Source organism: Salvelinus sp. IW2-2015, linkage group LG23, assembly GCF_002910315.2.
Source record: "Salvelinus sp. IW2-2015 linkage group LG23, ASM291031v2, whole genome shotgun sequence".
NCBI lineage: Eukaryota > Metazoa > Chordata > Actinopteri > Salmoniformes > Salmonidae > Salvelinus > Salvelinus sp. IW2-2015.
The window spans coordinates 19,788,446-19,802,127 of NC_036863.1; the positions used below are offsets into that span (position 1 = coordinate 19,788,446).

General features: G+C 43.3%; 1 protein-coding gene across 1 annotated transcript in view; it reads right to left on the minus strand.

The window, feature by feature from the left end:
• The window catches only part of cux1a (cut-like homeobox 1a), a 131,520-nt gene that overhangs the window by 54,841 nt on the left and 62,997 nt on the right, over positions 1–13,682 (minus strand). Inside the window, exons 9-13 of the mRNA XM_070434296.1 lie at positions 9,152–9,200; positions 4,039–4,332; positions 2,628–2,686; positions 926–974; positions 737–827 (exon numbers count right to left, since the gene is read on the minus strand). Of these exons, the coding sequence (XP_070290397.1) occupies positions 737–827; positions 926–974; positions 2,628–2,686; positions 4,039–4,332; positions 9,152–9,200 (542 nt within the window). The remainder of the gene's footprint in view (positions 1–736; positions 828–925; positions 975–2,627; positions 2,687–4,038; positions 4,333–9,151; positions 9,201–13,682) is intronic.

The following is a 13,682-nucleotide window of genomic DNA, read 5'->3' on the forward strand; positions in this document are numbered from 1 at the left end:
TGTGAGAGTGTATGACTGTGCGTCTATGGGTCTGTGTAAGGCAGCTGAATGTGGGGTATGCGATTGAAAGAGCTGGCATGTTGTGACAAGAGAAGGCGATAAGGGCTCAGAGATCAATGGTGGAATGCTAGGGCTCTGTGCATCACTGAATTAGGCTCAATGAGTTCAACCAAACTTCAGCCCCCTCTTTGGAAACAACCCTATCAGTGCTTACGAAGCCTGTTCAGAACCAGCCCATGAATAAGACCTTGACGGGGGCAGTTCACACCAGGAGTTGACCTTGTGGTCGTGTCTACATGCATATCACAAAAAAATTCTGCCGATAACAGATTGGCTGCTTTGATACTGGTTAAAGTTGAAATCAAACACAGTTTTTTCCCCCTCTGACATCAATGCACACACAATAGAACAGCAGAGTATATACTATGACTGCTTTTTACCACGACGCTGGCACTCCTCTTCTCCGTTTAATAAACAAAACAAAAACGCCTGTGGGCAGCCATCCATTTCCCCTAATGCGGATTACAGCTTTAAGGAAATTTAAACAAATAAAAATGGTGAAAACTAATGTTCAACTTGGTCAGTTGGCAAGTTCAAGATGGCAAACAAACACTACATAGTCCACAGCAGATGTCTGATTGATAAGTCACCTTAATAAATAATGTGTGCGTGTGTGCGTATGTGTCTAGTTATGTGTGTGTGTGTATGTGTGAGTGAGAGCGCGTGAAGGACTCACCACTCAACTCACTGTTGTTTAGGCGCAGGGAGGAGCTCTCAGACTGCAGGCCTCGACTCTTCAACAACAACTCCAGAGGCTTCTTAGAGTCCTGACACAGAGATAGGAAATTGTTAAACCTTGTTTGATAAGATACATTGTCTATATATTGTTCCAATAAAACTCAAATGCAATATTCAGCCTCCTTACCTGTGCTGAGGAGAAGTTTGAAGAGCCAAACTCCATTGACTTTCGGATACTGTGAAGTAAACAAGGAGAAATGGACCACTTTATTACTGCACCCACTGCAAAAAGGAGATCACAAATACACACAGCACCACAGGACTGACATTTATCTGCTATCAGCCCCCACAGAACATCTACATCAGCGACAGGCAGTCCTTCACTCTGCTGCGACCATCAAAATCTGATAATGCAATGAAATCCTTAGAACCAATCACAGTAATTAAAATGGGTTATTCAATCATGTGCTGGGTGCCAATTGGATTTCAGGCGATATTATCTATAAAGGAAAAAGCGTCTATGAAAAGGTTGGGAGGCAAATAAAGACACTTTAGTCTATTAGGAGAGGAATGCTTCCCTTTGGGACCACAGACGGGCTATCAATACAAATTCCCACAAATAGCTCTTTGGCTGACCATCATAGTGGCGCTGAAAACTCTCACAAACAGAGCCATTCACTGATACTACCTTTAGGACTTCTTCCAATTGGGAATATTATGCCTGAAAATCCAGTTACCAAATTAATGTTCAGACGGCCCCTGATGTCCAGACGAGTGAAGATTGTTAAATCCTGGGAAGAAACCACCCGAGTACCCTAAACATGGGCAGTGCCGTCCAATTATCTTATCTGCAAATCTTAACTTAGTTAGCCTTCTTGTTACTGACTTGGACGGAGATAACATGCAGCACAACACCAAAAAAACTGAAGCCACTGTTCACCGTCATCTTGGGATTCCATACCAGAAATGCTAGAGCTTATACAAGCCAATGTCATAGAAAACTGAATATGGCGCAATAAAGCTCATGACATGTGTGTTGTTAATGAGTAAAGATTAAAAATTACATTTACCATAACAGATTTCCTTGGTTTATTCAACCTTTTTATAAAAACAATTTATTGAGCTACAGTACAAAACATATTTGACAACTGCAATCAATGGTTTCGAAAGAATGTCCTTTAGAGTAGCTATAATTAAAGGTACAATATGCAGAAATCTTTCCGCCATTTCCGGGTTGCAAAAATTATAATAGTTCTCCTAATTTCAGTTTGTGACAAAAAAGCTTTCCAGGGCAAAAACTAAACTTAAGAACGGGAAGTATAGAAATAGCGCACATAGACGAGATCTACTGCTTCTTAGACTTGCTTTTAATGAGAATGACAGATCTATAACTTGGTCAGGTCGCCCAAAAAGTTATATTTTGCAGCTTTAAAAGAAGCGAAAAGATTAGAAGACAATGACACTAAACCCACATTTGGGGAGAAAGCATCCAAGTACATACCCCTTTAATGAGTGTACAGCACAGCCATTTTAGCTTCCCATCTCCAGACCCCAAACATTCTGATCAGATAAGAAAGCAGTGGCAAACAGAGGTTGAACGCAAAGTCCTACTGTCCAATCAAACTAGCTTTTCTGATAGGAACTACCAGTGCTTAGCCAATAATACTCAGACTCAGCGAGTCCACATTCAAGGGCTAAATCTAAAGGTTAATGATAGTCTTGAGGGTGGTTTGGCAGGGTGTCCGAATCGCACATACTTGCACTCGGTGGCATCACAAGTTTAGGCTTGGAGGCAGGAATTAATTTGACCTGGTTAATGTGTATGGTTTTTTGAACTGACGCCTGTGGCTGAGGGGAGGGAAGACAGACTGAGGAGGAAAGTGAATTACCTGAGCTCTTTCTTGATGGCTTCGTAGTCTGCCTGCTCTCGCAGTTTCTCCTCCAGTTGCTGTGTGGAAAGAGAGAGGAGAGAGGAAGTGCTTAAGCAAGTGTACACTTGGGGAGTGTACTCTTGGGAGGACAGAGCGTAAAAGTAAGTGTATAATCAAGTGGGCTCAGTGCGTGGGGAAAGAGCACACTTTAGCTATTTCAAGGCATGGGAAAATTAAGGAAAGTATACAGTTCAGAGACAACTCTGTATAAATAGGGGTGGGTTTACAGTTATTGCAATGAGGACCAATGAATTGGGAAGGAAATATTTGGAGAGTCACAGTATAGAATATGTTTTCTTAAGGAGTCCCAGTGCATTAGCATGTGTACATTTGAGATGGCTCAGTGCATTGAGGAGAGTTCATAATAATTCTGCTCCTTTCTCTTTTGTGCAATCTTTACACATTACCATGTAGCTACACCAAATCACGACAACTTCCGATAGAGAAGCACTTCAGTCTCTGTGCATAAAGCTCACTGGATATGACATGTCTGTTCAGTCGTCGCAGATACAAAGACATGTCAGTCAAGTCCTAAATGCAGAGCCGTATGAGAGGTGCCCCGCAGAGTTCAGTAAAACCACTGTTATGTTTATGGATAGAGGGTTCAGGGCTACGCATTAGTCAACTGAAACATGTCCTGACATGTTTCAGTTGTAAAATACTGTTTTTCTCACTTAAAGCTGAAAGGTAGTGCTTACAGTAGGAGTCAAGAACTAAAACCACCAATTGTTTGTACAATATATAACTGCATTACCTGGAGGCACACTGACGCACTATAAACTACTATTGACAACTTCCACTTATTTTTACATGGCACACAAGTTCAGATGAATACACAGTAGTTAGAACTACTCTTCCTAACTGACCCCTAAACTCATGTTATGAAATTGAACAGAGGCCTTGCTGATGACCAGACTAGCCTACCTACGGAGAAGAAGCTGTGACTATCGAAGATGACGAGGTGCCCAATGAAGAGCTCCGTGGCCTGTCTGTCTATAACTCCCTGCCTGGCTGTACCATGTATGCTCCCTCCTCTCAAGATATTACATTTCTGAACTGCCTATCATCTAAAGCTGTGGAAGACCATCGCCCAAGAACTGCCAGATCCTTATTTTGCTTTTAAAGAGACTGAGTTTTTACTTGTAATGAAAAGTACTATATGAAATCAATGTACGGCACTGACCAGGGCCCTCATAGCGTTACGGCACTGACCAGGGCCCTCATAGCGTTACGGCACTGACCAGGGCCCTCACAGCGTTACGGCACTGACCAGGGCCCTCATAGCGTTACGGCACTGACCAGGGCCCTCATAGCGTTACGGCACTGACCAGGGCCCTCAGTGTTACTGTGGTGGTGTGACGGGGCTAACCTTGAGTAAGCTCTCCTTGGTGCTGAGCTGCTGCTCCAGCTGGCTTATCTGCGAGGCAGAATTCTCCCGGATGTTGGCCAAGCTAGCCTGCAGTTTCTGCACGTCCTCGGCCAGCTGCAGCACCTCCCGCTCCTTGGCGCTAAGCTCCACCTCCAGACTGGAGCGCGACAGAACCTCCAGGGCCTGCTCCATGTCAGGGGCCTTTTGGATCTGTGTGGCAAGCTGGAGGGACTTGTTGGCGGACGACAGCTGTTCCCGAAGAGCCTCTGCTTCTCTCTCCGCTACCTTAGCTCTCTGTGAAGGAGAGAGAGACAAGTCAAGTTTCCCCACTATCCCACACTTCGCTGTCATGTTGTCTACAGATAACTATAAGATAAATCACTGTAGGTCTCAAGTCTATACACAGCCATTCTTCAAGGCCCAAATCTAAACTTGAGATTTGCTAATATAACCTAAATGTTTGTCTAATAGACATTTATTTTGCGTTAAAGTTTGAATTGCACACATGCATCTTTAGTTCCAAAATAGAACAGTGAGTACAGAATTTAGACCCACAGCGATTTCACTCTTTAGGATTTGTATATTCATGCATATCCTCCTGCATCAGATCATGACTGAACCACATCAGAAAACAAGTGGGGGAAGAACACAAGGCATCCTAATGACTCATTACATGTTGAAGGTGCTTAAACATTCAACCTTTAGATATATCAGGTGCTAAAGCCTTCATCTTTATGGAATTATGGAAATGTACAATTTTTCAGGCGGTTAAGTTATTCCAAAAGTTTGGGTAATGAGGGCGCTATTTCATATAATGCCAAATAATTGTTTTGGGTGATTCTATTATAAATTGTAATCAGTGGGCTCCCTTTAATTATGCCGTAGCTAGAGAAAAACAAGGTAAGCAGATGCACAGGAAAACCTTTAGTGAGATTTTACTCCCAAGGGCTAACGTATATTGAAGTGTGATGAAAACAGATACCCACACATTATAAATATTCTTCTAAAGAGTACCATTAACAATGTGCACTACAGAAGAAAAGAAAATCTTACTCCATTGTCTCTCACATTACTATTACACAGCTAAATGTGACCATGATTGGAAGTGATTGTACCATCATTTATAATGTGATGTTATGACACTGCAACTTGCCCAGTCATTGGGAGTGGAGAAAATGAAGTGTCGTCTGGAGAAGGCTGACACCAATGATTCTCACTCAACGCCCCTATCTAAACCCTCTTTGTCGCTTTGCTAGCAGATCTGAGGAGTGTGTGTGTAGTGTGCGTCTGCCTGCGCAGTCAGATAAGACAGGTGATTACAGGAACTAAGTGACAGCGAGGCGCACACAACACAACACAACACAACACACACAACCACACACACACACACACACACACACACACACACACACACACACACACACACACACACAATCACACACACACACACACACACACACACACACACACTTCACCTGACAACTAATCACCTCACCAACTGAGCTTATTGATCAACATCAGTGATTGGCTAATTTCAACAACCTGGTCTCTAGGCTTGGGCGGTATACCCTGGTATGGATGGTTTTTCAATACCGTCAATACCGTTGAATATATATATTTTAATATTTTAGATACTTTTTAAGTACTTACCTGCAGTCAACTTGTGCAATACGTTAGGACAGGGGTACTCAACTCTTACACTATGAGGTCTGTAGCATGCTGGTTTTCTGTCCTACCTGATAACTAATTGCACACACACCTGATGTACCAGGTCTAAATCAGTCCCTGATTAGAGGGGAACAATAACAAAAATGCAGTGGAACTGGCTTCGAGGTCCAGAGTTGAGTTTGAGGGCGTTAGGAGATAAAGCAGATTGCGTTCTTCATTTCACTTGTAACATTATTTTACATTATGAAGTTTACCGTAGTTCCCCAGAACAGTTTAGCCAGTTAATTGTTTGTTTGTTAAAGAGAAAGTCCAGCTCTGTATTGATAGGGGTCGCATTTTATATGGAAAGTTCATGTTTCTTTTGCTTCAATAGAATGATCAGGGACGTGCAACTGTAGTTTTACTTAACAGAAAATACATAAGTGCAACACATTCGGCAAAAAGAATTGCTTAATTTTCATCAAAAGTGCAACGCTATTTGGCTGGTAGCCACATCAGTAAATGAGCTTACAAAAAATGTTTTTTTTCTCCAAAAACGATGCATGTTTCAAATTTCTATCATAGAAAGAATATAGCCAGCTACATTTCCTAATGTTTTGCTTAAAGTTAGTCTAAGTAGCTACACATCAGTAAGAGCACTGTCTGCTGATAGATGAGAATTCACAAACGGGCATTCTAAGTGGAGAAGTAAAACAGAAGCACAAAATTTGTCTGATACCGAGTAGAAATTCCAAGAAGCATTTTAGATCTGTGTATAATGTATAATTTTTTCCTGCGTGAAAAACACAGAATTCTGCGTTAACACGACCCCTAAGTTTAAATTGCAAGTTATCTAAGCATAGCAACACCCACCCGTAGAACGCACTCCAGCAGGTATATTGCATTGGTCATCCCCAAAGTCAACACTTCCTTTGGCCGCCTTTCCTTCCAGTTCTTTGCTGCCAATGACTGGAACGAAATGCAAAAATTACTGAAGCTGGAGTCTTATATCTCCCTCTCTAACTTTAAGCATCAGCTGTCAGAGCAGCTTACCGATCACTGTACCTGTATATAGCCAATCTGAAAATAGCACACCCGACTACCTCATCACCATACTATTACTTACCCTCTTGCTCTTTTGCACCCCAGTATCTCTACTTGCACATCGATCACTTCAGTATTAATGCTAAATTGTAAATATTTTCACCTTTTGGGCCTATTTATTGCCTACCTCCCTACTCTTCTACATTTGCACACACTGTACAAAGATTTTTCAATTTTTATTTTCTTTTGTGTTATTGACTGTACGTTTGTTTATGTGTAACTCTGTTGTTGTTTTTGTCACACTGCTTTGCTTTATCTTGGCCAGGATGAAGTTGTAAATGAGAACTTGTTCTGAACTGGCCTACCTGGTTAAATAAAGGTGAAAAAAAAAAAAAAAGTGGCTGAATTAATAAGGTCACGGGGCATCATATAGTGTTCGCTTTCTACCGTGTTTGAGAAGTCTAAGCCCTTTGAATGAGTTATCTGTACAGCTCCCACTGCTTGATTTCCTGCTACTCCCCACTCTTCTCCAAACAGAGCAGGCAGGCCCGTTGCCCAGCGACTCCAGACTCCATACTGACACAGCGTGTACAGATGCTGCTTCAGAGCCAGTACTGTTCTTCCATCAGAAAAGCATGTGCCAAAACTTTGTTCATTTGCACAATGTCTCTCGTTCACATTTGATTGTAAATGTCCAAACTCACCAAAAATGACATTCAGTAGCTCCTATCTATATATGTATAACTTTATGAGCTGGATTACCTGTCTTTGCAATTTGCTTATTTCCGTTTGCGCTGGTTAGCATATTTAACTAGCAGCCTCCATGGAAATTCGCTATTACTTGGGCTCATTATATTAGCATTCTGGTAATAGACGCATGGCCAAAGGGCTTTTTGGGGGGGGTTTGTCGCTGTCCGCAATGAGCTGAGAGAGGCTGGACTGAGGGATGGTAGGCCTGTCGTAAGGCAGGTCCTCACCAGACATCACCGGCAACAACGTCGCCTATGGGCACAAACCCACCGTCGCTGGACCAGACAGGACTGGCAAAAAGTGCTCTTCACTGACGAGTCGCGGTTTTGTCTCACCAGGGGTGATGGTCAGATTCACGTTCATCGTCGAAGGAATGAGAGTTACACCGAGGCCTGTACTCTGGAGCGGGATCGATTTGGAGGTGGAGGGGTCCGTCATGGTCTGGGGCGGTGTGTCACAGCATCATCGGACTGAGCTTGTTGTCATTGCAGGCAATCTCAACGCTGTGCGTTACAGGGAAGACATCCTCCTCCCTCATGTGGTACCTTTCCTGCAGGCTCATCCTAACATGACCCTCCAGCATGACAATGTCACCAGCCATACTGCTCGTTCTGTGATTTCCTGCAAGACAGGAATGTCAGTGTTCTGCCATGGCCAGCGAAGAGCCCGGATCTGGTGCGTTGGTGGAAAAGTGGGGTAACATCTCACAGCAAGAACTGGCAAATCTGGTGCAGTCCATGAGGAGGAGATGCACTGCAGTACTTAATGCAGCTGGTGGCCACACCAGATACTGACTGTTACTTTTTATTTTGACCCCCCCTTTGTTTAGGGACACATTATTCCATTTCCGTTAGTTACATGTCTGTGGAACTTGTTCAGTTTATGTCTCAGTTGTTGAATCTTGTTATGTTCATACAAATATTTACACATGTTAAGTTTGCTGAAAATAAACACAGTTGACAGTGAGAGGACGTTTCTTTTTTTGCTGAGTTTACATGTGACTCTGGATGACACCATAATGATGTTTTTTCAACATTAGGGCTGTTTTTCGAAATAAGTTAAATCTGCTTCGTGTTTTGTTTCCTTGCCACGATACTGACGTGTATAGCGATACTGGTATCGTCCCGGCCCTAATTCACAGTCTAACAAACTAGATATAAACAAGATCCCATGGTAAAGACAGCGTTGATGAACCTCGCAAAAAATAGTTTTCAACTCCAGACCCAATGCCCATAGAGAGTAATTACACTGCTGCTCATTATCTTGGCTTATATTCTCGGCAGATATCAAAGGGTCGTCTCAGTGTAAATAATGCCTAATCACCGCTATGATGTTTCTGGGCAGAAAACATGAAGAAATACATTAAAGGGGRCCAAAGATGGAGAGGCAACGCCAGATTAGTCACACTCTAATAGGATAGCCTATGTGTGTCTGTATTGTTCTTCAAGAGGCTAGTTTAACTTTTTCTTTTTGGAATTTTCCATGTTTCATACTTTCTGGAACACAATTTTGAACATATTTGAAACAGAGCAACTCCTGTATCAAGCTGCTTAAAAATACACACTGACACTAAGGCCAAAGGGTGTATATGAGTAGTATGTATCTTTGCATATTCATAACACACTTTGATAGGATGGTTGTGATGAGGGGTTAAAAACAGCCAGGGACTGACCTGATTGGCTCTCTTCAGGTCTGACATCACCACTTCAATCTCATCGGCCCTGCAGAAAGAACAGGGCATGTAATCAACAAGGAGGCAAACAAAAGGCTTGGCACACAAGCAACAGGATGGAACACAGTATAAAATAGCGTAAATTTGTAGAGTGATAGATAACTGTGTGTTCACATGAGTGGGACTGAGTGTTAACATGCACTGTAATGTTCTGTAGGTGCATTTGCACATAATTCTGTATACATCTATACAATATATATTTACAACCATAACTGTATATATAGACTGGATTCCTACTGTATACAGAAACCTGACAATATGTTCCTACTGTATGTGTTTGTGTGTTTGATAGTGAGAGCTTCGTCCTCTAGAGTTGGCTTGCTGCATGTCTCGTCCCGGCCTGRCCCATGCCCATTAAGACCCTCTCAGTTACACCCTAATCCTTCCGTCTCCCTGCCACTCTGTCCCTTCCTGAGCCACGAGGACAAGCCCTGCCGTAAAACAGAGGGATTACACTAATATCGTTTTTAGGCCTCCCCCTTAATACACACTAATCTCATATCATATTTTTCCATTCTGTTTAGCGGCCGGGCTCAAGCCCACAAATGGCATTCGACTTAGGAGTTTATTCACATCTCTCCATGCTTAACCCCAGGGTTAAAGGTATGCTTCGCTGGTTAGTATTATCCCACACTTTGTGCTCCTCCGTCAGCTACTGGACAATTGTTCAGTGACTCAATAGGATTTACTACACTAGTTGGAACTGAACCTGCGTTTGAAAATGTGATATTTTACATTTAATTTGATATTCACTTATCGTGGTAGAGAAACAGGTGTTAAATCCATTCCAGCAAATAGAAACACTATCGGGTTTTGTGTCATGCAACCAATTGCGAGTGTGTTTGTGAGTGTGTGTTTGTGAGTGTGTGTTTTGGGTTGACGGTGGTACTTCTACCCTTGGTTTTTTAATTACCCCAGCCAGTCAGAATTGCAGGGCTCAGATAACGGTTTCTTCTCAGTGGGCCCCTTCCATTTATGCAGGCTCAGGCTGTGGCAACGCTCACACGCTGAGTGGAGCAAAATGTTGCCATGCTTAATTTAATGGCAACATCTAATTATAGATAATAACTTTGAATGCTTTAAATTATGTTAACTGGGTTTTGTGTCACATTTTAAGTGCATGGCATATTTGTAATGAGCAGGGATTATCATTGAGATGCATTGTTATTCATAACAAACTGTAGATCAACTGCTTCTATAAAAGATTGCAATGTGATACCGATACTGCTGATTGAGACACGGCCACAAACAAATATTGTTGTGGATTGAAACAACACACATGGGGCCAATACAACCCTCTGGCTGCAGTCCAAATCATAGGACATTAAATCTCCTCTACTGTTAAAAGCATTCTGTATTTGGACAACACAATCCAATTGTAAAAGCTTCTGGAGAGAGAGAGAGATGAGGAAAAGCTTTCCCAACCAGTTAGTGTTGTGATTTTAACAAGATACCCAGGCATTAACAATGTGTGCTGCTCTTGATACTAATGCAACCCAAATAGCTTTGGAATTTGATAGTTCAATCAAGGTACAGATGCAAAGTATTATTAAATACCTTTGGATTTGCCTGGATTTGGGAATTAGGGAAAGGAAATACTGCTGTAACGCTGAGAGGAGGATCAGCGATTAGGTTTGGGAAAAAAATGTATTAACAGCGTGTGATCTGTGGTCATGGCACCGATGCACAATCCCCCACTTCACCCCCATCCCCTCACCCAGCCGTGCTACAACACAACCCAGTTACACTGGGACAAGGACAATAGACTGTCACATCACAACAAGACTGTTCTATTGGAGGGTTACAAGGCAAGCTAAGGGAAATAATTTGTTGTGATTCTCCAGACATCTATTATGAAGCATACATATAGAAATAGTCAATGCATGGAAATCACTGCCCCAAAAATGCAATAGAATTTATGCAGAATGCCGGTAAATGTGGAATCTAAGCCGGAGACTCTGGGATTAAGACCAGAGCAGGCAGCACCTTCTGGGGWACATGTCTTGGTTGTCTAGGTCTGGGCACCCACAATACCCCCACACAGTCAGTCACAATAGTCGCTACCGCGTAAAACCAAATTCAGACCACAGTGAGAGTGAACAAACATCTCCCTCCGGGTGAACAGTGAACCATATTCACACAGTACAGGCCCTGACTCCAGACTACAGAGGACCGGAGGTGTTTGCCCTGCGCCTCTTCGGGATCGGTGTCCCTTCCACGGGACGGTTGAGCTAACGTAGGCTAATGCGATTAGCATGAGGTTGTAAGTAACAAGAACATTTCCCAGAGACTTTGGGAATAGTGCAGTTATAAACAAGACTCCCAGAGACTTTGGGAATAGTGCAGTTATAAACAAGACTCCCAGAGACTTTGGGAAGTGAGTTATAACAAGACTCTCAGAAGACTTTGGGAATAGTGCAGTTATAAACAAGACTCCAGAGCTTTGGGAACAGTGCAGTTATAAACAGACTCCCAGAGACTTTGGGAATAGTGCAGTTATAAACAAGACTCCCAGAGACTTTGGGAATAGTGCAGTTATAAACAAGACTCCAGAGACTTTGGAATAGTGCAGTTATAAACAAGACTCCCAGAGACTTTGGGAATAGTGCAGTTATAGAACCAGACTCCCAGAGACTTTGGGAATAGTGCAGTTATAAACAAGACTCCCAGAGACTTTGGGAACAGTGCAGTTATAAACAAGACTCCCAGAGACATTGGGAACAGTGCCGTAGGTTAAGGTGTTGGGGCTCCACAATTCTTCTACCACTCATCCAGAATGCTTAATCATAAATACTGCAAATGTGCTGAATATGATGTTGTCTGTTGAGCTCACCCTGGATGCATTATGAACCCCGATACCTGACATTAAAACGTCACCACCTCAGATGACTTGAGCCAGAGTGAACCGAAGGTGTGCAAATGGCCCCTGTAGTGGTGCTGAAGGTATGTGTTGGGGTTTTCTGGTCAAAACCAAGGGCCGGGGCCCTCTTCTCTCGGCCGCCCTGACCTTTCCATCGCTGCCTGTCGGAAATGAGCCGTTAACTCCTCTGGTCGGGCTCTGTGGCCGGGACGAGTCCGGAACGCTACGCCTCTGGTAATCCTTTCCTCTTCACCACTCTATCCCTCTCTCTCTTTTCCCTTCATATCCTGTGCCCCCTTACTCCCAGCCCAATCCCCCTGGGCCAGCACGACATTTCACAGATTTAGCCCATTAGATTTTCATTTTCCTCCCGCTCTCTTTCAGCACAGCCAATGTCGCCTTGGAGATTGTTCGCTTTCCTCCTTTGTCTTTTTTTCCCCTCACTCACTTACTCGCTCCCTCTTTCTCTCTTCTGGTGTAGTTGCTTAACCTTTCTGTGGCTGGAGAGGCAAAATGGCCCCCGGGGTTTGGCTCTTCTCGCTGTGTGTGTGTGAGTAGGAGGAGGAGAATGGAAGGCCATGTTAACATGGCCATTCTTCACACTGATGTGGCCGGGCTGCTCGTCACAATATTGTTCCCCACTTTTATTAGAGTTTCCACCCACAACAACCACACAGACCCAAGAGACAATGATACTGCTGGACCCGTAACACTCATCCACCTAGCTAGCACAGCCTATGCAGGAAGTACACATCATTTAGTAGAGCACCATGAACCATTATTTTATGTGCCTGGTTACAAAGTCCAGGGGAAATGAATAGGGTGGGGATATCATTCATACAACACTCCACATATGATACCATTCTTCCCAACATACAAAAGATGTCCTCAGAGGGAAGAAATAGCATTGTGCTGATAGTGTTGTTGCCCCGTTGCTGCGCTCGCCCAAAATAGAGCTAAAGCTAACATCTGGACTGAAATGTTCCAGTTCTGTCCTACAACGCACACGGTCACACACATATTGTATTATGCTACCAGGCCTGGCATGCTCTGCTGCTGAATCTCTCTATCAATCCAGAGCTGTGTTTATATTGCTCGGGCCATGGAGCTCTGCTTACAGCGTCACTGTGGGGGTTTGCAATAATATTGTGGAGGTCCGCCTGTGATGTCATTTATAGCACTGGAGAACACTATAAATAGGCTCTTTTGGGATGGCTCGCCAGTCATAATATAATAACTTAGAGGAAGAGGCCTCTGTGAAAAAAGAAAGTGGGTTTTAAGGGGTTCTGGTGATGAAAATAGGAGGTGTGTTCGTGTGTGTGGGATGTGTATCAGCCAGTCCCCTATTCTGCAGAAGAATAAATCTCAACTGACAGCAAGGGGTGTGATGTTGATGAGTGAAGGGACATTGGCCGTGGCATATCATAAATAGAGACAGATAAATAGAGAGAGAGACAGAGAAATAAAGAGAGAGACAGAGACAGAGACAGAGACAGAGAGAGAGAGAGAGAGAGAGAGAGAGAGAGAGAGAGAGAGAGAGAGAGAGAGAAAGAAAAGGCTCATCAACCCAGCCCGATGCCAAATCACAACACATCAGGGCACCGGGGAGGG